Source organism: Plectropomus leopardus, unplaced genomic scaffold (genome assembly GCF_026936395.1).
Source record: "Plectropomus leopardus strain MGB_pleo_1.0 unplaced genomic scaffold, ASM2693639v1 Contig38, whole genome shotgun sequence".
In the NCBI taxonomy this organism is placed as follows: Eukaryota; Metazoa; Chordata; class Actinopteri; order Perciformes; family Serranidae; genus Plectropomus; species Plectropomus leopardus.
Genome location: NW_028274712.1, coordinates 40,266 through 65,635, shown reverse-complemented (window position 1 = coordinate 65,635; position 25,370 = coordinate 40,266). Strand labels below are relative to the sequence as shown.

At 38.5% G+C, this 25,370-nt stretch overlaps 1 protein-coding gene across 1 annotated transcript; it reads left to right on the top strand.

The window, feature by feature from the left end:
- Nucleotides 1–9,614: 9,614 nt before the first annotated feature.
- Nucleotides 9,615–12,243, top strand: LOC148185418 (uncharacterized). Its single transcript, XM_088074928.1, has one exon. It carries the CDS (start codon nucleotides 9,981–9,983, stop codon nucleotides 11,367–11,369), a length of 1,389 nt encoding a protein of 462 aa, XP_087931054.1. The 5' UTR covers nucleotides 9,615–9,980; the 3' UTR covers nucleotides 11,370–12,243.
- The last annotated feature ends 13,127 nt before the right edge of the window (nucleotides 12,244–25,370 follow it).

The window sequence follows — 25,370 nt, the reverse complement described above, 5'->3', positions numbered from 1 at the left end:
ATTTGGGTTGCATGAAATGGAAATATTTAAGTATCTAAAATGGTTCATAGATTACACATAAAGAATTTGCGATAATAACTTCCAAAACAAGTATAGTATTTAAAAGGGAAATAAACAGGCTTTCCAACAGTAAAAGATTTATTGCCAAGGAACATTACTACAACAAAGAAATAATCAACCAAACACAAATTTCCTTACTTTTTGTGTTTAGTTTATGTAAGTATATACAAGTGTGGATGTGTAAATGTGTGTGTTTGTGTGTGGGAGAGAGAGACAAAAAGAACAGAACAATAACAGAGGCTACAACGAGACGCCAGGTCCAAGATGCTGGATCAAAGATGGCTGCAGAGCGAGGAAGGCCTTAGCTGCCCATGTGGTTGGTCAAAGGAACAAAGAAAAGCAGGAGCTTTATGTTCCCTCTCTGTGTTTCTGCTGAGAGCCAATTTATAAGTGTTGGATCTAATATGTAAATAAGGTGCTTTGGATAGTAAAAGGGAATTAAGATGCATGTGAAACCCTGTCTGTGTGAGGCATAAACAAACTCAATTTAAACCAGCCCGGTTCTGTAAAATCATTTCAGTTCATCAGTAATGTGTGTTTTAAGACACGACAGCCTCACTGGCAGAGATGACTTGATAAAGAGCCGGATGTGTCAAAGTTTCCGCTGATGAAGAGATAAAGAAGTCACGTTGTTGGGACCGCAGAGAGACGCTGGTGATGAGGGTTGAGTTTGTGAGGTGTCAGTGTTTGACGGACTCTCAGACGGAGACCTCGGAGCAGAATGGCTGCAGTCACAGAGCTCTGGTTCCTGCTGTTTGCTCTCATCAACAACATTCATGCACAAGAACTCATCAGCATCAAGGAGGAACGGGACTCTTACACCTTCGAGCTCCCCGAGGAGGCCGACTCCTGCCTGATCTCCAGGTCTGTTGGTGAGGAGAAGCTCGTCCTGTGGAACACCTCTGACCTCTGGTCCCACAACTCCACAGCACCTGAAGACCTGAAACAACGACTCTCAGTCATCAGCACAAACAATATCTCTTCTTACAAGATCCACAACCTGACCCACTCAGACTCTGGCCCGTGCATCGAGAGGAGTGTTGGACCGACGGCAGAGTCACACATGACAAGAACAGATCTGTCATCGTCTGCAGTGACGTGGATCAAGAAGGAAAATATTCAGTGACTCATGGAGGAACAGAGGTTCTGTCATGTAACAGAGTGGTTGGCAATCTGAACGTCCTATGGCTCAAACGTGACTTTGGATTTAAACAGGAAATATGGAGCAGAGTTTTTGGGGACAATGAGACATCAGTGATGGACGATGTTGGAGGAAGATACCAACTGAATAAAAACACATCAGCTCTTCACGTGTTTAATTTCACAACAACAGCTAAGACAGAGTTCAGCTGTCTGCTGATGGAGCAGCAGCAGTGTGTCAGCAGTGACTCTGTAGAGTTAGAGGTGTTCACAGAGGCGATCTATCGCTCAGTGGGAGAGACGGCCGTGTTACCGTGCGCTCTCACTGATTTCAGTGATGACCAGCCCCCACGCTGGGCTGTAAATACCATAGAACAACCAAACCAGACTGTGGACCAAAACTACTCTCTGGTGGTTTCATCACTGACGTTAAACCACTCAGGTGAGTACGTCTGTAAAACTCCTGTCAGTGAGAAAAAGTACTATCTGGTGGTGTGTCTTAACTTTGGTCCTCCTGATGTAGAGCTCTTCTCAGAGGGAGAAAACGTCAATCTCGGATGTAAAGATCGGGAAAGGGGTCGGTGGGTTGAATGGTTCATCATGTTGAACCGAACAGAAGGCAGAGCTGTTAATATATGGTCTTTAAGGGGGATGAGTAGAATAAGGTACGGTGAAGGTGGTTCTTTGGTTATCGCTAATGTCTCACTGAGAGACACAGGAGAGTATTGGTGTGCAGTTGTGGATGAACATTTGCAGTGTCTGTCAACAAGCAAAACAGTGTTACAGTACAGAGATCCGTTTGGGGTTCACTCCACCTTCTACAAAGTGAGATGGTCAGTGCTCAGCCTTCTGCTGCTGACGCTCTGTGTCATCGTGGTCGCTGTGAACCGGAGGACCAGGACCAGCTATCACTGAAATGACCTAAAAACACCTAAAATCTTCAAAAACTGGCAAATTAGTGGTTATGTAAAATGATGTTTAACGATGCTGAAATAAAAAGAGTGCATGAAAATCAAATATCAGGACAAAACCGGACAAACATACAGAGCATGTGTGTCTGTCACAGGTGGAACAGTTGTTACAAATTAAAACTGTTAAGTTCACGATGAAAATTAAAATAAAAATGTTTAAAAAATGTGGTTTTTAAATATACAGCTGGGATATGGTTTTCTTTGAATGAAATGTTTCAGAATTTTGATTCTATTCTTTTTCTTTTATGAATTCTGTTTTTGTTTTTACATTTTTTTGTGTTAGTAGTTATGTTTAGTAGAAAATGAGTTCTTCATGTGAATACATTCAGTAAAAAGGGAAGCTACAATCAGCTATAATCGTTTCTCAGCTCAGAAGTCGACCTTTGACCTGACAGCGTGCAGATATATCTGTATATATTGTACATTTTGTGTGCATATTTTCTTTGTGTTGTTGTGGGTCCGTGTGACGGACTTTTATCTTGTTTTATTGAACTGATGTTTGATTTGAAATCAGATGATGATGTGATTTTTTAATTTCATTTGAAGGAGTGTAAGTTGTTTTTCATGACATCATTTTTATGTGATTGTTATTATACTCTAAATCTATATCAACCAGTAATCAATCGTCTCTATAATAAAGCTGAAATAGAAACAATCAAAGTCGGTCTCCACTTTTTACTGTTTGGATCGTGTTTTTTGGTTTTAATGATAATAAGCAACAAATCTGTTGTAAATTGAATGCATGGATCTTTTTTTTAAACATGTAAAACAAACAAAGCAAAGAAGAGATTTTAACCCTCTGAACACTGAGCTGTTTCTCCAAGTTTTGGTTCGTATATCCTCACCTTTTTCTTTTCAGCACAGCCTGGGCTATCGGGATATTTAGGCTGCAGTGACGTAACTTGAATGTACATATAGTTAAGAGACCATAAAGACAAAACAAAAAACAAAACAGAAATCTAATTTTACAAATCTTTAGTGATAAATCGCACAAATTTTCACAAATATTATGTACAAGCAAACACACACAAACTAAACTTTCTACACACAATTCAGAAAACTATTTACAAAAATGAATTATTTAGACAGCCCTGTGAAGAAAGTCAAATTATGACACAGAGGGAACAATTTACAGGGAGTGAAGGAAAAAAACAACAAAGCAAAAGCAACAATTAACAAGGAACATTTTCTTTTTTTAAAAAAAAAAAAAAGCTTTTTCGGGGTGTTCCAGTCAACCCCGCATCTTAGCGTTAGCTGATCAGAGGAATTCACAGCTGGCTCTGATGTGGGACTTTTTGTTGCATAAAGCCGACTGGGAGAGCCTTGTCTTTGTTGACCTTGTCCAAGGGGCCGTGTAACTAGTTAACATGCCGCAGTCTTATTTGTTATGAGAAATAACCAGACAAATCGCTTCAAATCGAGAAAGAGCTATCATTCTGTGGATCTTTTCCGGGTTCCGGGTGAGGTTTCCGTGTTGAGTCAAATTTAGCCGCAGGCTCCACTCCTGGTGGTCCCTTCCGTCAATTCCTTTAAGTTTCAGCTTTGCAACCATACTCCCCGGAACCCAAAGACTTTGGTTTCCCGGACGCTGTTCTGATGGGTCATGGGAATAACGCTGCCAGATCGCTAGTTGGCATCGTTTATGTTCGGAACTACGATGGTGTCCGATCATCTTCAAACCTCCAACTTTTTGATAAATGAAAACATTCTTAGCAAATGCTTTCGCTATCAAAAAATTTCACCTCTAGCCAACAATACGAATACCCCTGGCCGTCCCTCTTAATCACAGTCCCAATTCAGAGAGAAAACCCACAAAATAGATCCGGAGTCCTATTCTATTCCTAGCTGCGGTATTCAGGCGACCAGGCCTGATTTGAATACTCTAAAAGTAAATGCTTGGACCCCAGGGGACACTCAGCTAAGAGCATCAAGGGGGCGCAAAGTGGTAGGGGCAAGTTTTTTTTTCCGTCAGACTCTTTGGTCTGGCCTCTCCACAGAAGACATTCAAAGACACTCCAATAGAGCAGAGCATACTCCTGTTTGTGAAGTCAGGAGTATGCTCTGTTCTGTTGGAACATCTTTGAAAGTCTGGATCACTGAGGCACACAAGCCCCAGCAACACGACAAGGCAGAGTCCATGCCGGGATGTTCTACGGATGTAGATACAAACACGCACGATGTGTCTCTGTCACGTCTGACTGCTGAAAGTTTCCCTTGATGATGAGATAAAGACATGAGGATGTGGTGAGCGCAGAGAGAGCTGATAAGCTGAGTGGTGTCAGTGTTTGCTCGACTCCAGCAGAGAGGACATGCAGAGTGGACAGGACGACATTCACACTGTCCTTTTCTGTCCCCACAGTTACTGCGGGGAATATCTTTCAGACATAGTGCAGCTCCACACATCCATTTCATGCCATGACATCTGAGGGAAAAATGCAACTCTGAGCTGGACACAAACACACTGTCCAGCTGCATTGTGGGTAGTAGTGGACAAGGTACTCTATTCGTTGAGTGAGAGTATAGCTACTCCTGGCCAAATGTTAATCCAAGTGAAAGTTACTGAGTTATTACTTGAGTTAAAGTACAAGTAAAGTCAAGTCAAGTCAATTTTATTTGTAGAGCCCATTATCACAAAACAAGGTTTGCCTCAGAGGGCTTTACAGTGTACGACATCCCTCTGCCCTTAGACCCTCACATCACCCAAGGAAAAACTGTAACGAGAACCCCTGTAACGGGGAAAAAAAGGGAAGAAACCTCAGGAAGAGCAGCATAGGATGATGAGTGCATGAGTCTCATGCATATATTGATACGGAGGTGTCCAAAGGTATGATCGCAGCATCGGAGCAACCGGGACTAAGAGCACGATCAGGGCGAGCGGGGGGTACAGAATCAGTGCAGCCACAGCACGAGCACAACCAAAGGCAGGATCACAGCATCAGCACAGATTTCACAATGATCAGGCACAGCCAAGGTTGTAGCCAGGATCCGGGAAAGCTAGGAAACAAGGGAGCAGTAATGCTCAAGAGGCAACGGGATTGGCGTAGTGCAGTTCAACAGAACCAAGGTGGTGAACAGTAAAAAGGATAAGCACTCAATGAGGATCCTAGAGTCATTGATCAGAAATTACGACTTAAATATGAATTCCAGAGAGAGGAAGCAGAGCCAGAGTGGCAGGTCTGAACGGACTCAAAACCACCCTCACCGGATCGGGCAGAAAGCTCTGCCACCTCTCCCTCCTCCCTGTCACACGGACGGGGATTTCAACTGAGCACAAGAAACGTGTGCTTCAGGAATATACACACTAATGAAACTAGGGTCAGTAAACTGCTACTATCGCTAAGATGTCATCAAGTCATAACCTGTTGGTTGGGCTGTAGTCTATGATGTCATTATGTCATCAGCTGTTGTATGTGCTGAAGTCTATGATGTCATCAAGTCATTAAGTAATGTACAGGCTGCAGTCTGTGATGTCATCAATTCATCCATTGTTATTCGGACTGCAGTGTACAGTGTCATCAAGTGTTGTTTGGGCTACAGTCTATGATGTTATCAAGTCATCAGCTGATGTTTGGGCAACAGTCTATGATGTCATCAAGTCATCAGCTGTGTTACTGGCTGAAGTGTATGATTTCATCAAGTCATCAGCTGTTGTTTGGGCTGCAGTCTATGATGTCATCACGTCATCAGCTGATGACTGGGCTTCAGTCTATGATGTCATCAAGTTGCAGCTGTTGTTTGTGCTGCAGTCTATAGCTGTGTCCCAGTTCAAGGTCTGCATTCTTCGGAGGCTGCATTCGAAGGCCGATTATGTCCTAGTGCTGCGCAAAGGCTGTCCCATTTGGTCACAATTCGAAGGCTCCTCCTTGAGCAGCCCACAAATGCGGCCTTATTTTCCCTCTTTTTGGAGGACACATCGCTACTATCCTTCGCGGCCATCCATTTCCCAAGATTCCTTGCACACCGGTTATTCTCAAAACTCTTTTGTCATCATGGCAGCACAGAGCGGCGATCGGACCGCAGATTTCACATTCAAATGTAAGTGAAAATTAAACGCCAGATATGCTAAACTTTGAGGGACCTTAAACTAAACAAGACCAATATCAGCTTTGGAACTGAACATTTCTTCACATCTCATAAAATATAACTGAAAAATCCTCTTTGATTAACAATAGAACATTTGTTGCGTGGCTTTGTGAGAAGTGTGTAATATCTTGTGATATTTAGGTAAACTAGAACCTCTGAGACTGTGGCCAAACGTTTTCTCCGTGACATCACACTCACATCATACATTCCGAGTTCCGGAACTTTCAACTGCTTCTGTGCAGAGGCAGTTGAAAATTCTCACTTTTTGTGATATAGGTCTATGTCATAGACTATAAATAATATACATGTTTTGCATTTAGCTGAAAGGGGGCATATCTCCACCTGTATACTGAGACAAGGACAGCCATCCAATTAAATGGCCTAATCCAGCTACACTGTCGCGCCACTGAAATGTACATGGAAATGTACTGTAATGTTTGTCAGTAAATTTAAGTAAAATACAGACATTGCATATACAGTGAGCATGTACCACATGAAACACAGATGTGGAAGTGAATTCTTTGTGATATGGATCACCTCCATCTCAGGAAAATCAGTCAACCGGTGGGAAAAATCACTTTTAGTGTGGGGATCATATCTAATGCGTCTAAAATGTTCTGAGGATAGCTGCTGTGTGCAGGTCCTTGTATTCACTTTCCTCCATTTCCAATGATTCCAAACCGCTGTTCTTCACTTCCTGACAACCATCTGACTTTCACGTGTCATCAGCATCAAATGACTGAAAAAGACCGATAGCTGCTCATCTTTTGCTCGCTCACGACACATTTCCTACTAAGTCCGACTTGGATATGCTGTGACTTATTCTGCAATGATAAAGCCACTCGACACAATCTAGAGTTATGAATAGCAATATGTTTCTGTTTGGTAAGTGTGTGGCGAAGGTCATTCCAAGTAACGCACTTTATGGATAATATAAAAACATAATTTCGAAAGCATCAACATGCCAGTTAGGTGTCATAGTACTGCGCCACCTACTGGCAACAAGAAGTAAGCCTTGTAAGACAGTTTAAGATGATATTTACATGCTGTGATCCATAATTCATATCCAGGAACATGAGTAGAATGTGTTCTCCAGCGCGACACGGTGGACACAAGGAAAACATCAAAGAGTCAATGTGGAACAGCAGCTCCTATTATAAGCGATTACAGAAGCAGTGGGAGGTCTGCTAAAAATGTCTGTATCCTCACTGTGCTGCATTATATAAACTGTGACGTCAGTAATACTAAGGTCTCATACTAAGGTCTGCTTCTGTGCTTGGACCAATCCTTTTTACTTTATATATGCTTCCTCTAGGCAACATTATTAGAAAAACACTCAGAAATAAATTTTCATTGTTATGCTGATGATACACAAATGTATCTACTGTACCCCCGCTCGCCCTGATCGTGCTCTTGGTCCTGGTTGTGCTGATGCTGTGATCATGCCTTTGGACACCTACGTATCAATATATGCATGAGACTCTTATCAATATCATCATAGACCCACAATGACCCACAATATCATCACAGAGTGCATTTGATAATTTCGCACCTTGTTATTCTTCCTTTTTTTTCCCCGTTACAGAGGTTCTTTTTCAGGAGTTTTTCCTTGAGTGATGTGAGGGTCTAAGGGTAGAGGGATGTTGTACACTGTAAAGCCCTCTGAGGCAAACCATGTTTTGTGATAATGGGCTCTATAAATAAAATTGACTTGACTTGACTTAATATCTGCCGCCTGACAGTCATCACACAACACTGCTGCCTAACCGGAGCAAAAGTATTTTTTCTCTAAAAATGATCATCATGTTATCATATATCATAATCACTGATAATGTAAAACATTTCTTGAGAGATTGTAAAAGTGCCTGCTGCGTCGTTGCTATGGTGATGGTAGTCAGGTGACATGGTGTTCGAATGACAAGAGGTGAAAATCCAAGAAGCTCCACACTGAAGTCTTCTCTGCCTCACTTTTTATTTTTTAACATATGTATTATATTGATATATGCTCCTTTCTCTCCCTCACAGATGCAGATACAAACACACAGGATGTGTCTCTGTCACGTCTCACTGCTGCTTCCTGCGCGTCTCTCAGTAATCTGAACACATCACAACCTCAGTGGGTTGGGACACCTCCAAAGTTTCCCCTGATGCAGTGAGGATGTGGCGAGCGCAGAGAGAGCTGATAAGCTGAGTGGTTTCAGTGTTTGCTTGACTCCAGCAGAGAGGACGAATAGAGGGACATGTAGAGGGACGTGCAGAGAGGACAGGACGACCTGTCCTCTCTGCCCCCACAGTTACTGCGGGAATATCTTTCAGACACAGTGAAGCTCCACACATCCATCTCATGCTGTGACGCCTGAGGGACAAATCCAACTCTGGGCTGGACACTGTCCAGCTGCATTGTGGGAAGGGGCAGACAGTACTCTATTACTTGAGTCAAAATATAACTTGAGGAAGAAGTACTGGAGTAATGCTTTAAAAAAAACTACTTAAATATTCAAAGTACTTCGTAAAAAATCTCAACACATTGTTGTATTGTGTTTGCATCTTCTGGATGTATATATGTATATTTGTCTTTGATTTGATTTATTTCAAACGTAAAAAAAATAAAATAAAAGTAATATTAACAGGAAATCAAAAACGAAGCAAAAAAATTGTGAAAGACTAGATACCTTAGTTCATGTATTTGAAAATGAGTGATATTCATCAATTAATTAATATCAAAATATGTAGACATATTTCATAACTCAGATTTGTGACTCAAAAACATAAACTGTGTAGGTATTTGGCTAAAAAATGAGGCAACCATTTAATGATTAGGCCTCATGCAAGGGTAACCAGTTGTCTCATAAATTACACTAAACTATCAGTTTGGGACTCTGATTAATAATTAAATTAATAATTATAACCAAAACGACCATGTTAATAGTAAAGGTGAAGGATTTCGGAGCTCTTGACACAGTAGTTGGCAATTTACTCACTTTGTACAATATTAAGCAGACAACAAGTATTCCAAAAATACATTTATCCAAAAAAACAGCAAAACTTCTCTGCCAATGCCAAGCAGCTTATTCTGCTATTGACTCTTGTTTGTTGGATTGGATGATTGACGTCTGAAGAAACAAGACATATTGTCAATTTATTAATTTATTCATTTAACAAAAAAGAGCCTCAGTAGCGTGTGGAGGAACCATACACAGCCACAACAGTCTGGCATCTCCTCATGCTGGTCACCAGCCTGGTCACACACTGCAGTGGGATGGCATCCCTTTCTTCAGCCAGCATTTGCCGTATGTCAGCCAACGTGGTTGTGCTGGTCACTCTGGCACGATTCTTGGAGCGACACCAACTGACCACTGTAGCAGGGCCCATCCTCACAGGTGCTGACAATCAGGTGCAAATCAGGCACCTGCCTTGGTTAGTAAAAGAGGTGTTTAGTTGCATGCGAGACCCTGTCTGTTTGAGGCATGAACAAACTAAATCCAAACCAACCCAGTTCTGTAAAATCATTTCAGTTCCTCAGTAATGTGTGTTTTAAGACACGACAGCCTCACTGACAGAGATGACTGGATAGAGAGCCGGGTGCATCGAAGTTTCCGCTGATGAAGAGATAAAGACATGTGACAGGTTGTTGAGACCGCAGAGAGAAGCTGATGATGAGGGTTGACACAGAGTTCATGATCTGTCAGTGTTTGACAGACTCTCAGACGGAGACCTCGGAGCAGAATGGCTGCAGTCACAGAGCTCTGGTTCCTGCTGTTTGCTCTCATCAACAACATTCATGCACAAGAACTCATCAGCATCAAGAAGGAACGGGACTCTTACACCTTTGAGCTCCCCGAGGAGGCCGACTCCTGCCTGATCTCCAGGTCTGTTGGTGAGGAGAAGCTCGTCCTGTGGAACACCTCTGACCTCTGGTCCCACAACTCCACAGCACCTGAAGACCTGAAACAACGACTGTCAGTCATCAGCACAAACAATATCTCTTCTTACAAGATCCACAACCTGACCCACTCAGACTCCGGCCCGTACCGAGAGGAGTGTTGGAACGACGGCAGAGTCACACATGACAAGAACAGCTCTGTCATCGTCTGCAGGAGAGTGGTTCATGGAAGAGGTTTTGGAGTGACAGCTGGGGCAACAGAGGTTCTGCCATGTGAGGGAGCGGCTGACAATCTGAACGTCCTGTGGCTCAGACGTGACTTTGGATTTAAACAGGAAATATGGAGCAGAGTTTTTGGGGACAATGAGACATCAGTGATGGACGATGTTGGAGGAAGATACCAACTGAATAAAAACACATCAGCTCTTCACGTGTTTAATTTCACAACAACAGCCAAGACAGAGTTCAGCTGTCTGCTGATGGAGCAGCAGCAGTGTGTCAGCAGTGACTCTGTAGTGTTAAAGGTGTACACAGAGGCGATCTATCGCTCAGTGGGAGAGACGGCCGTGTTACCGTGCGCTCTCACTGATTTCAGTGATGACCAGCCCCCACGCTGGGCTGTAAGTACAGTAAAACAACCAAACCAGACTGTGGACCAAAACTACTCTCTGGTGGTTTCATCACTGACATTAAACCACTCAGGTGAGTACGTCTGTAAAACTCCTGTCAGTGAGAAACAGTACTATCTCCTGGTGTGTCCTAACTTTGGTCCTCCTGATGTAGAGCTCTTCTCAGAGGGAGAAAACGTCACTCTCAGATGCAAAGATCAGGAAAGGGGGCGGTGGTATTTTTGGTTCATTAAGTCGAACCAAACAGAAGGCAGAGTTGTTGTTGTATGGCCTTTAAGGGGGATGAGAAGAATAAGGTACGGTGATGGTGGTACTTTGGTTATCTCTAATGTCTCACTGAGAGACACAGGAGAGTATTGGTGTGTAGTTTGGGGTGAACCTTTTCAATGTCTGACAGCAAGCAAAACAGTGTTACAGTACAAAGATCCGTTTGGGGTTCACTCCACCTTCTACAAAGTGAGATGGTCAGTGCTCAGCCTTCTGCTGCTGACGCTCTGTGTCATCGTGGTCGCTGTGAACCGGAGGACCAGGACCAGCTATCATTTAAATGACCTAAAACACAGTTTTTCATATTTAAAAACTGGCAAATCAGTGACGACATAAGAATGATGTTTCAAGATGCTGAAATAGAATGAGTGAGTGAAAATCAAATGTCAGGATAAAGCTGGAAAAAAACATGCAAAGCACATGTGTGTCTGTCACAGGGCTCACAGGTGGAACGGTTGTCACAGTGAATTAAAATGTGTAAAGTCTGGTTAACAATGAAAACTTATTTAAAAAAAAAAAGATTTAAAATGTGGTTAATAAATATAGAGCTGGAATATGGTTTAATTTGAATGAAATTTCAGAAAACTTATGAATTTTGTGTTTGTTTTTACACTTTCTTTTGTTTATAGTTATGTTTAGTAGAAAATGAGTTCCTCGTGAGAATATATTAAGTAGTACAATCAGCTGAAGCTTCAGTCTGAAATTTTTCTGGATGATACTTTTTGTTTTATTTTAAATGTTATACCTTGATGTTTAGAAAGAGAGAAAAATAAGAATAGTGAGAGACAAAGTTTCTCAGGTCAGAAGTCGACCTTTGACCTGACAGCGTGCAGATAAATCTGTATATATTGTACATATTGTGTGTGTATTTTCTTTGTGCTGTTGTGGGTCCGTGTGGCTTCAGGGATCAGAGTTTTGGGCTGCAGCCTGACACACAGCAGGGGGCGCTCTGCACTCTCACACTGTTGTTCATCATCTTTAACATTTCAGTTCTTCACCTGTGAACGCTGCTCTCACCTCAGCTTTTCTTTTGGATCATGTCACTGACTTTTATCTTGTTGTATTGAACTGATATTTGATTTGAAATCATGATGATGTGATTCTTTTTTTTTTGAAGGAGTTTGAGTTATCTTTCATGACATCATTTTTACGTGATTGTTATTATACTCTATATCAACCAGTAATCAATTGTCTCTATAATAAAGCTGAAACAGAAGCAATCAAAGTTGGTCTCCAGTTTTTACTGTTTGGATTGTGATTTCTGGTTTTAATGATAATAAGCAACAAATCTGTTGTTAATTGAATGAATGAATCTTTATTTCAAACATATGAAACAAACAAACAAACAAAAACACAGACAAAAGCAAACGAGCCTTACGGCCGACTGCAATGAAGTTTAAAAAAAAAAGAGGCCCATACAAAACCTGTATTCCAGTCTCAGTAAACAAATACTTAAACTGCTAAAACTTCAATATCACATGTTCCAAAAACAGTAGAAATAAGTACACACTTAAATACAAGCCAAAAATAAATGTGGTTTTCCCAACTCAAATTAACAAGTCATAATTACACTATTGCTCAGATGTGTTTAGTAGTTTGATTTCTTTCAAATGAACAGTTTTCATGAATGCATCTTAAATTTAAATCATGTTTTTTCGTGCGTGAACTCCAGGAAGTTTTAATAAAACAGCTTTTTGTTTATTCATATTAGTTTCCGCGTATACACAATTGATTCATGATTCATTAGAGGTGATATTTTGATTTATTTTACACAATGGAATCATAGAAGGGGTTAAGCTGAAAACGTGGAACATTTAATGAATTTAAACATGTTTTTAAAAACAATATGTACTGAAGAGGTAGGAAGTGGTAGAACAGAGAGGGGAACAGGACTGAGACCACCAGAAAATCTTCACCTTCTCAGTGTTGTCAGATGTAGGATAATTATTGTATTTGTATGATAATTTTGTCCTCTGTGCAATGCATAATTAATAATAATTATTACAAAATTTCCGTAATGTACAATAATTTAACCACAAATACAATAAGCACTTAGTTTAGTTTACACGTCTCATTTTCGCTCATTTCCTGGCTCCTACATCTGTGCTTTTGCATCACTTCTCACATGATCTCCTTACAGCCAAAGGTGTTTGGTGTAGTCCACAGTGAATGAAAATGATGGCAGGTTAGCTGATGAAGTCAATGAATTTGTGATGACAAACATTTATTCAGCTGGATGCCCACTAATTGGCCTCCACCTATTTACATAAACACACTTAAACTGGAATTGAAAACACACGCCTTTCGTAGAAGTCAAGTTTTTCGCCTCAAATGAGTTCAGTGAGTTTAAGCTATGACATGATGTCATCAAAATCCACTTTAAATAACAATCGAACATTTGTTACGAGGCTTCGTGGAGAAGTGTGCGATATCTTGTGATATTTAGGTCAGCTAGAACCTCTGAGACTGTGGCGAATGTTTTCTCCGTGACATCACACTCACAACAAAGTTAGATGACATCACCATACATTCTGAGTTCCGGAACTTTCAACTGCTTCATTTCAGATGAAAGTTCCGGAACTCTGAATGTACGGTGATAAAGGCAGGGCCACAGCAGGAACTCTGCCATCGGGCCACTTAATATTAACCAGTTCCAGACACGGGCAAGATGCTGTCTGGCATTCTCCTCCTGTGGTTTGTCTGCGCCGTGATGTGCGTCATCAACACGTTAATGATGTCCTCTGTAAACTATGAAGAAAAGCACAACTGTGACAATCATTGGCATTGTTCTTACATATTGGTGACAATACAAGGTACAAGGTAAATTTGTTTGTCTCTTTTAAAAACGTAGTTGAAGAAGAAATGAAATTAAAGTTCACCCTTAATCTTGCTTCATCTATTGGCGTCAAGGAGTTGAGGAGGTTTTTTTCAATTTGAAGGAGTTTGAGTTATCTTTCATGACATCATTTTTACGTGATTGTTATTATACTCTATATCTATATCAACCAGTAATCAATTGTCTATAATAAAGCTGAAACAGAAACAATCAAAGATGGACTCCAGTTTTTGGATTGTGATTTCTGGTTTTAATGATAATAAGTAACTTATCTGTTGGTTTGTAAATTATAGTAATTAATCTGTATTTCAAACATATAAACCAAACCAAGCAAAATAAACAAACAAACAAAAAACAAACTCAGACAAAAGCAAATGAGCCTTACGGCTGACTGCAATGAAGATAAAAAAAAAAAAAAGAGGCCCATACAAAACCTATATTCCAGTCTCAATAAACAAATACTCAAACTACTAAAACTTCAATATCACATGTTCCAAAAACAGTAGGAATAAGTACACACTTAAATGCAAGCCAAAAATAAATGTGGTTTTCCCAACTCAAATTAACAAGTCATAATAACACTATTGCTCAGATGTGTTTAGTAGTTTGATTTCTTTCAAATGAACAGTTTTCATGAATGCATCTAAAATTGAAATCATGTTTTTCGTGTGTGAACTCCAGGAAGTGTTAATCAAACAGCTGTTTGTTTATTCATATTAATCTGTTTGGGCGTATACACAATTGATTCATGATTCATTAGAGGTGATATTTTGATTTATTTTACACAATGGAATCATAGAAGGGGTTAAACTGAAAACATGTGGAACATTTAATGAATTTAAACATGTTTTTAAAAACAATATGTACTGAAGAGGTAGGAAGTGGCAGAACACAGAGGGGAACAGGACTGAGACCACCAGAAAATCTTCACCTTCTCAGCGTTGTCAGATGTACGATAATTATTGTATTTGTATGATAATTTTGGCCTCTGTGCGATGCACAATCAATTATTACAAAATTTCCGTAACGTACAAAAATTTAACCACAAATACAATAAGCACTTAGTTTAGTTTACACGTCTCATTTTCACTCATTTCCTGGCTCCTACATCTGTGCTTTTGCATCACTTCTCACATGATCTCTTTACAGCCAAAGGTGTTTGGTGTAGTCCACAGTGATTGAAAATGATGGCAGGTTAGCTGATGAAGTCAATGAATTTGTGATGACAAACATTCATTCAGCTGGATGCCCACTAATTGGCCTCCACCTATTTACATAAACACACTTAAACTGGAATTGAAAACACACGCCTTTCGTAGTCAAGTTTTTCAGCCTCAAATGAGTTCAGTGAGTTTAAGCTATGACATGATGTCATCAAAAATCCACTTTAAATAACAATCGAACATTTGTTACGAGGCTTCGTGAGAAGTGTGCGATATCTTGTGATATTTAGGTCAGCTAGAACCTCTGAGACTGTGGCCGAATGTTTTCTCCGTGACATCACACTCACAACAAAGTTAGATGATATCATATATATTTCGAGTTCCGGAACTTTCAACTGCTTCATTTCAGATGAAAGTTCCGGAACTCGGAATGTACGGTGATAAAGGCAGGGCCACAGCAGGAACTCTGCCATCGGCCACGAATATTAACCAGTTCCAGACACGGGCAAGATGCTGTCTGGCATTCTCCTCCTGTGGTTTGTCTGCGCCAGGATGTGCGCCATCAACACGTTAATGATGTCCTCTGTAAACTATGAAGAAAAGCACAACTGTGACAATCATTGGCATTGTTCTTACATATTGGTGACAATACAAGGTACAAGGTAAATTTGTTTGTCTCTTTTAAAAACGTAGTTGAAGAAGAAATGAAATTAAAGTTCACCCTTAATCTTGCTTCATCTATTGGCGTCAAGGAGTTGAGGAGGTTTTTTTTTCAATTTGAAGGAGTTTGAGTTATCTTTCATGACATCATTTTTACGTGATTGTTATTATACTCTATATCTATATCAACCAGTAATCAATTGTCTATAATAAAGCTGAAACAGAAACAATCAAAGTTGGTCTCCAGTTTTTTGGATTGTGATTTCTGGTTTTAATGATAATAAGTAACTTATCTGTTGGTTTGTAAATTATAGTAATTAATCTGTATTTCAAACATATAAACCAAACCAAGCAAAATAAACAAACAAACAAAAAACAAACTCAGACAAAAGCAAATGAGCCTTACGGCTGACTGCAATGAAGATAAAAAAAAAAAAAGAGGCCCATACAAAACCTATATTCCAGTCTCAATAAACAAATACTCAAACTACTAAAACTTCAATATCACATGTTCCAAAAACAGTAGGAATAAGTACACACTTAAATACAAGCCAAAAATAAATGTGGTTTTCCCAACTCAAATTAACAAGTCATAATAACACTATTGCTCAGATGTGTTTAGTAGTTTGATTTCTTTCAAATGAACAGTTTTCATGAATGCATCTAAAATTGAAATCATGTTTTTCGTGTGTGAACTCCAGGAAGTTTTAATCAAACAGCTGTTTGTTTATTCATATTAATCTGTTTGGGCGTATACACAATTGATTCATGATTCATTAGAGGTGATATTTTGATTTATTTTACACAATGGAATCATAGAAGGGGTTAAACTGAAAACATGTGGAACATTTAATGAATTTAAACATGTTTTTAAAACAATATGTACTGAAGAGGTAGGAAGTGGCAGAACACAGAGGGGAACAGGACTGAGACCACCAGAAAATCTTCACCTTCTCAGCGTTGTCAGATGTATGATAATTATTGTATTTGTATGATAATTTTGTCCTCTGTGCAATGCACAATCAATTATTACAAAATTTCCGTAACGTACAATAATTTAACCACAAATACAATAAGCACTTAGTTTAGTTTACACGTCTCATTTTCACTCATTTCCTGGCTCCTACATCTGTGCTTTTGCATCACTTCTCACATGATCTCTTTACAGCCAAAGGTGTTTGGTGTAGTCCACAGTGATTGAAAATGATGGCAGGTTAGCTGATGAAGTCAATGAATTTGTGATGACAAACATTTATTCAGCTGGATGCCCACTAATTGGCCTCCACCTATTTACATAAACACACTTAAACTGGAATTGAAAACACACGCCTTTCAGAAGTCAAGTTTTTCGGCCTCAAATGAGTTCAGTGAGTTTAAGCTATGACATGATGTCATCAAAAATCCACTTTAAATAACAATCGAACATTTGTTACGAGGCTTCATGAGAAGTGTGCGATATCTTGTGATATTTAGGTCAGCTAGAACCTCTGAGACTGTGGCGGAATGTTTTCTCCGTGACATCACACTCACAACAAAGTTAGATGACATCATATACATTCCGAGTTCCGGAACTTTCAACTGCTTCATTTCAGATGAAAGTTCCGGAACTCGGAATGTACGGTGATAAAGGCAGGGCCACAGCAGGAACTCTGCCATCGGCCACGAATATTAACCAGTTCCAGACACGGGCAAGATGCTGTCTGGCATTCTCCTCCTGTGGTTTGTCTGCGCCAGGATGTGCGCCATCAACACGTTAATGATGTCCTCTGTAAACTATGAAGAAAAGCACAACTGTGACAATCATTGGCATTGTTCTTACATATTGGTGACAATACAAGGTACAAGGTAAATTTGTTTGTCTCTTTTAAAAACGTAGTTTAAGAAGAAATGAAATTAAAGTTCACCCTTAATCTTGCTTCATCTATTGGCGTCAAGGAGTTGAGGAGGTTTTTTTTTCAATTTGAAGGAGTTTGAGTTATCTTTCATGACATCATTTTTACGTGATTGTTATTATACTCTATATCTATATCAACCAGTAATCAATTGTCTATAATAAAGCTGAAACAGAAACAATCAAAGTTGGTCTCCAGTTTTTGGATTGTGATTTCTGGTTTTAATGATAATAAGTAACTTATCTGTTGGTTTGTAAATTATAGTAATTAATCTGTATTTCAAACATATAAACCAAACCAAGCAAAATAAACAAACAAACAAAAAACAAACTCAGACAAAAGCAAATGAGCCTTACGGCTGACTGCAATGAAGATAAAAAAAACAAAACAAAAAAGAGGCCCATACAAAACCTATATTCCAGTCTCAATAAACAAATACTCAAACTACTAAAACTTCAATATCACATGTTCCAAAAACAGTAGGAATAAGTACACACTTAAATACAAGCCAAAAATAAATGTGGTTTTCCCAACTCAAATTAACAAGTCATAATAACACTATTGCTCAGATGTGTTTAGTAGTTTGATTTCTTTCAAATGAACAGTTTTCATGAATGCATCTAAAATTGAAATCATGTTTTTCGTGTGTGAACTCCAGGAAGTGTTAATCAAACAGCTGTTTGTTTATTCATATTAATCTGTTTGGGCGTATACACAATTGATTCATGATTCATTAGAGGTGATATTTTGATTTATTTTACACAATGGAATCATAGAAGGGGTTAAACTGAAAACATGTGGAACATTTAATGAATTTAAACATGTTTTTAAAAACAATATGTACTGAAGAGGTAGGAAGTGGCAGAACACAGAGGGGAACAGGACTGAGACCACCAGAAAATCTTCACCTTCTCAGCGTTGTCAGATGTACGATAATTATTGTATTTGTATGATAATTTTGTCCTCTGTGCGATGCACAATCAATTATTACAAAATTTCCGTAACGCATAACAATTTAACCACAAATACAATAAGCACTTAGTTTAGTTTACACGTCTCATTTTCACTCATTTCCTGGCTCCTACATCTGTGCTTTTGCATCACTTCTCACATGATCTCTTTACAGCCAAAGGTGTTTGGTGTAGTCCACAGTGATTGAAAATGATGGCAGGTTAGCTGATGAAGTCAATGAATTTGTGATGACAACATTTATTCAGCTGGATGCCCACTAATTGGCCTCCACCTATTTACATAAACACACTTAAACTGGAATTGAAAACACACGCCTTTCAGAAGTCAAGTTTTTCGCCTCAAATGAGTTCAGTGAGTTTAAGCTATGACATGATGTCATCAAAATCCACTTTAAATAACAATCGAACATTTGTTACGAGGCTTCGTGGAGAAGTGTGCGATATCTTGTGATATTTAGGTCAGCTAGAACCTCTGAGACTGTGGCCGAATGTTTTCTCCGTGACATCACACTCACAACAAAGTTAGATGATATCACCATATATTCTGAGTTCCGGAACTTTCAACTGCTTCATTTCAGATGAAAGTTCCGGAACTCTGAATGTACGGTGATAAAGGCAGGGCCACAGCAGGAACTCTGCCATCGGCCACGAATATTAACCAGTTCCAGACACGGGCAAGATGCTGTCTGGCATTCTCCTCCTGTGGTTTGTCTGCGCTGGATGTGCGCCATCAACACGTTAATGATGTCCTCTGTAAACTATGAAGAAAAGCACAACTGTGACAATCATTGGCATTGTTCTTACATATTGGTGACAATACAAGGTACAAGGTAAATTTGTTTGTCTCTTTTAAAAACGTAGTTGAAGAAGAAATGAAATTAAAGTTCACCCTTAATCTTGCTTCATCTATTACGCCGAAGGAGTTGAGGAGGTTTTTTTTTTCAATTTGAAGGAGTTTGAGTTATCTTTCATGACATCATTTTTACGTGATTGTTATTATACTCTATATCTATATCAACCAGTAATCAATTGTCTATAATAAAGCTGAAACAGAAACAATCAAAGTTGGTCTCCAGTATTTTGGATTGTGATTTCTGGTTTTAATGATAATAAGTAACTTATCTGTTGGTTTGTAAATTATAGTAATTAATCTGTATTTCAAACATATAAACCAAACCAAGCAAAATAAACAAACAAACAAAAAACAAACTCAGACAAAGCAAATGAGCCTTACGGCTGACTGCAATGAAGATAAAAAAAAAAAGAGGCCCATACAAAACCTATATTCCAGTCTCAATAAACAAATACTCAAACTACTAAAACTTCAATATCACATGTTCCAAAAACAGTAGGAATAAGTACACACTTAAATACAAGCCAAAAATAAATGTGGTTTTCCCAACTCAAATTAACAAGTCATAATAACACTATTGCTCAGATGTGTTTAGTAGTTTGATTTCTTTCAAATGAACAGTTTTCATGAATGCATCTAAAATTGAAATCATGTTTTTCGTGTGTGAACTCCAGGAAGTGTTAATCAAACAGCTGTTTGTTTATTCATATTAATCTGTTTGGGCGTATACACAATTGATTCATGATTCATTAGAGGTGATATTTTGATTTATTTTACACAATGGAATCATAGAAGGGGTTAAACTGAAAACATGTGGAACATTTAATGAATTTAAACATGTTTTTAAAAACAATATGTACTGAAGAGGTAGGAAGTGGCAGAACACAGAGGGGAACAGGACTGAGACCACCAGAAAATCTTCACCTTCTCAGCGTTGTCAGATGTACGATAATTATTGTATTTGTATGATAATTTTGTCCTCTGTGCGATGCACAATCAATTATTACAAAATTTCCGTGAACGCATAACAATTTAACCACAAATACAATAAGCACTTAGTTTAGTTTACACGCCTCATTTTCACTCATTTCCTGGCTCCTACATCTGTGCTTTTGCATCACTTCTCACATGATCTCTTTACAGCCAAAGGTGTTTGGTGTAGTCCACAGTGATTGAAAATGATGGCAGGTTAGCTGATGAAGTCAATGAATTTGTGATGACAAACATTTATTCAGCTGGATGCCCACTAATTGGCCTCCACCTATTTACATAAACACACTTAAACTGGAATTGAAAACACACGCTTTCAGAAGTCAAGTTTTTCGCCTCAAATGAGTTCAGTGAGTTTAAGCTATGACATGATGTCATCAAAAATCCACTTTAAATAACAATCTAACATTTGTTACGAGGCTTCGTGGAGAAGTGTGCGATATCTTGTGATATTTAGGTCAGCTAGAACCTCTGAGACTGTGGCCGAATGTTTTCTCCGTGACATCACACTCACAACAAAGTTAGATGACATCTATATATTTCGAGTTCCGGAACTTTCAACTGCTTCATTTCAGATGAAAGTTCCGGAACTCGGAATGTACGGTGATAAAGGCAGGGCCACAGCAGGAACTCTGCCATCGGCCACGAATATTAACCAGTTCCAGACACGGGCAAGATGCTGTCTGGCATTCTCCTCCTGTGGTTTGTCTGCGCCAGGATGTGCGCCATCAACACGTTAATGATGTCCTCTGTAAACTATGAAGAAAAGCACAACTGTGACAATCATTGGCATTGTTCTTACATATTGGTGACAATACAAGGTACAAGGTAAATTTGTTTGTCTCTTTTAAAACGTAGTTGAAGAAGAAATGAAATTAAAGTTCACCCTTAATCTTGCTTCATCTATTGGCGTCGAAGGAGTTGAGGAGGTTTTTTTTTCAATTTGAAGGAGTTTGAGTTATCTTTCATGACATCATTTTTACGTGATTGTTATTATACTCTATATCTATATCAACCAGTAATCAATTGTCTATAATAAAGCTGAAACAGAAACAATCAAAGTTGGTCTCCAGATTTTTGGATTGTGATTTCTGGTTTTAATGATAATAAGTAACTTATCTGTTGGTTTGTAAATTATAGTAATTAATCTGTATTTCAAACATATAAACCAAACCAAGCAAAATAAACAAACAAACAAAAACAAACTCAGACAAAGCAAATGAGCCTTACGGCTGACTGCAATGAAGATAAAAAAAACAAAACAAAAAAGAGGCCCATACAAAACCTATATTCCAGTCTCAATAAACAAATACTCAAACTACTAAAACTTCAATATCACATGTTCCAAAAACAGTAGGAATAAGTACACACTTAAATACAAGCCAAAATAAATGTGGTTTTCCCAACTCAAATTAACAAGTCATAATAACACTATTGCTCAGATGTGTTTAGTAGTTTGATTTCTTTCAAATGAACAGTTTTCATGAATGCATCTAAAATTGAAATCATGTTTTTCGTGTGTGAACTCCAGGAAGTGTTAATCAAACAGCTGTTTGTTTATTCATATTAATCTGTTTGGGCGTATACACAATTGATTCATGATTCATTAGAGGTGATATTTTGATTTATTTTACACAATGGAATCATAGAAGGGGTTAAACTGAAAACATGTGGAACATTTAATGAATTTAAACATGTTTTTAAAAACAATATGTACTGAAGAGGTAGGAAGTGGCAGAACACAGAGGGGAACAGGACTGAGACCACCAGAAAATCTTCACCTTCTCAGCGTTGTCAGATGTACGATAATTATTGTATTTGTATGATAATTTTGTCCTCTGCGATGCACAATCAATTAGTACAAAATTTAAGTAATGCACAAAAATTTAACCACAAATACAATAAGCACTTAGTTTAGTTTACACGTCTCATTTTCACTCATTTCCTGGCTCCTACATCTGTGCTTTTGCATCACTTCTCACATGATCTCTTTACAGCCAAAGGTGTTTGGTGTAGTCCACAGTGATTGAAAATGATGGCAGGTTAGCTGATGAAGTCAATGAATTTGTGATGACAAACATTCATTCAGCTGGATGCCCACTAATTGGCCTCCACCTATTTACATAAACACACTTAAACTGGAATTGAAAACACACGCTTTCAGAAGTCAAGTTTTTCGCCTCAAATGAGTTCAGTGAGTTTAAGCTATGACATGATGTCATCAAAATCCACTTTAAATAACAATCGAACATTTGTTACGAGGCTTCGTGGAGAAGTGTGCGATATCTTGTGATATTTAGGTCAGCTAGAACCTCTGAGACTGTGGCCGAATGTTTTCTCCGTGACATCACACTCACAACAAAGTTAGATGACATCAATATATTTGAGTTCCGGAACTTTCAACTGCTTCATTTCAGATGAAAGTTCCGGAACTCGGAATGTACGGTGATAAAGGCAGGGCCACAGCAGGAACTCTGCCATCGGCCACGAATATTAACCAGTTCCAGACACGGGCAAGATGCTGTCTGGCATTCTCCTCCTGTGGTTTGTCTGCGCCAGGATGTGCGCCATCAACACGTTAATGATGTCCTCTGTAAACTATGAAGAAAAGCACAACTGTGACAATCATTGGCATTGTTCTTACATATTGGTGACAATACAAGGTACAAGGTAAATTTGTTTGTCTCTTTTAAAAACGTAGTTGAAGAAGAAATGAAATTAAAGTTCACCCTTAATCTTGCTTCATCTATTGGCGCCGAAGGAGTTGAGGAGGTTTTTTTTCAATTTGAAGGAGTTTGAGTTATCTTTCATGACATCATTTTTACGTGATTGTTATTATACTCTATATATCTATATCAACCAGTAATCAATTGTCTATAATAAAACTGAAACAGAAACAATCAAAGTTGGTCTCCAGTTTTTGGATTGTGATTTCTGGTTTTAATGATAATAAGTAACTTATCTGTTGGTTTGTAAATTATAGTAATTAATCTGTATTTCAAACATATAAACCAAACCAAGCAAAATAAACAAACAAACAAAAACAAACTCAGACAAAGCAAATGAGCCTTACGGCTGACTGCAATGAAGATAAAAAAAAAAAAGAAAGAGGCCCATACAAAACCTATATTCCAGTCTCAATAAACAAATACTCAAACTACTAAAACTTCAATATCACATGTTCCAAAAACAGTAGGAATAAGTACACACTTAAATACAAGCCAAAAATAAATGTGGTTTTCCCAACTCAAATTAACAAGTCATAATAACACTATTGCTCAGATGTGTTTAGTAGTTTGATTTCTTTCAAATGAACAGTTTTCATGAATGCATCTAAAATTGAAATCATGTTTTTCGTGTGTGAACTCCAGGAAGTGTTAATCAAACAGCTGTTTGTTTATTCATATTAATCTGTTTGGGCGATACACAATTGATTCATGATTCATTAGAGGTGATTTTTTGATTTTTTTTACGTAATGGAATCATAGAAGGGGTTAAACTGATAACATGTGGAACATTTAATGAATTTAAACATGTTTTTAAAAACAATATGTACTGAAGAGGTAGGAAGTGGCAGAACACAGAGGGGAACAGGACTGAGACCACCAGAAAATCTTCACCTTCTCAGCGTTGTCAGATGTACGATAATTATTGTATTTGTATGATAATTTTGTCCTCTGTGCGATGCACAATCAATTATTACAAAATTTCCGTAACGCATAAATAATTTAACCACAAATACAATAAGCACTTAGTTTAGTTTACACGCCTCATTTTCACTCATTTCCTGGCTCCTACATCTGTGCTTTTGCATCACTTCTCACATGATCTCTTTACAGCCAAAGGTGTTTGGTGTAGTCCACAGTGATTGAAAATGATGGCAGGTTAGCTGATGAAGTCAATGAATTTGTGATGACAAACATTTATTCAGCTGGATGCCCACTAATTGGCCTCCACCTATTTACATAAACACACTTAAACTGGAATTGAAAACACACGCCTTTCGTAGTCAAGTTTTTCGCCTCAAATGAGTTCAGTGAGTTTAAGCTATGACATGATGTCATCAAAAATCCACTTTAAATAACAATCGAACATTTGTTACGAGGCTTCGTGGAGAAGTGTGCGATATCTTGTGATATTTAGGTCAGCTAGAACCTCTGAGACTGTGGCCGAATGTTTTCTCCGTGACATCACACTCACAACAAAGTTAGATGATATCACCATATATTTCGAGTTCCGGAACTTTCAACTGCTTCATTTCAGATGAAAGTTCCGGAACTCGGAATGTACGGTGATAAACGCAGGGCCACAGCAGGAACTCTGCCATCGGCCACTTAATATTAACCAGTTCCAGACACGGGCAAGATGCTGTCTGGCATTCTCCTCCTGTGGTTTGTCTGCGCCAGGATGTGCGCCATCAACACGTTAATGATGTCCTCTGTAAACTATGAAGAAAAGCACAACTGTGACAATCATTAGCATTGTTCTTACATATTGGTGACAATACAAGGTACAAGGTAAATTAGTTAGTCTCTTTTAAAACGTAGTTGAAGAAGAAATGAAATTAAAGTTCACCCTTAATCTTGCTTCATCTATTGGCCGAAGGAGTTGAGGAGGTTTTTTTTCAATTTGAAGGAGTTTGAGTTATCTTTCATGACATCATTTTTACGTGATTGTTATTATACTCTATATCTATATCAACCAGTAATCAATTGTCTATAATAAAGCTGAAACAGAAACAATCAAAGTTAGTCTCCAGTTTTCTGGATTGTGATTTCTGGTTTTAATGATAATAAGTAACTTATCTGTTGGTTTGTAAATTATAGTAATTAATCTGTATTTCAAACATATAAACCAAACCAAGCAAAATAAACAAACAAACAAAAAACAAACTCAGACAAAGCAAATGAGCCTTACGGCTGACTGCAATGAAGATAAAAAAAAAAAGAGGCCCATACAAAACCTATATTCC

Bases quoted from the DNA above. Each gene is read 5' to 3' on its own strand.
- LOC148185418 (XM_088074928.1), top strand. From the start codon at position 9,981: ATGGCTGCAGTCACAGAGCTCTGGTTCCTGCTGTTTGCTCTCATCAAC.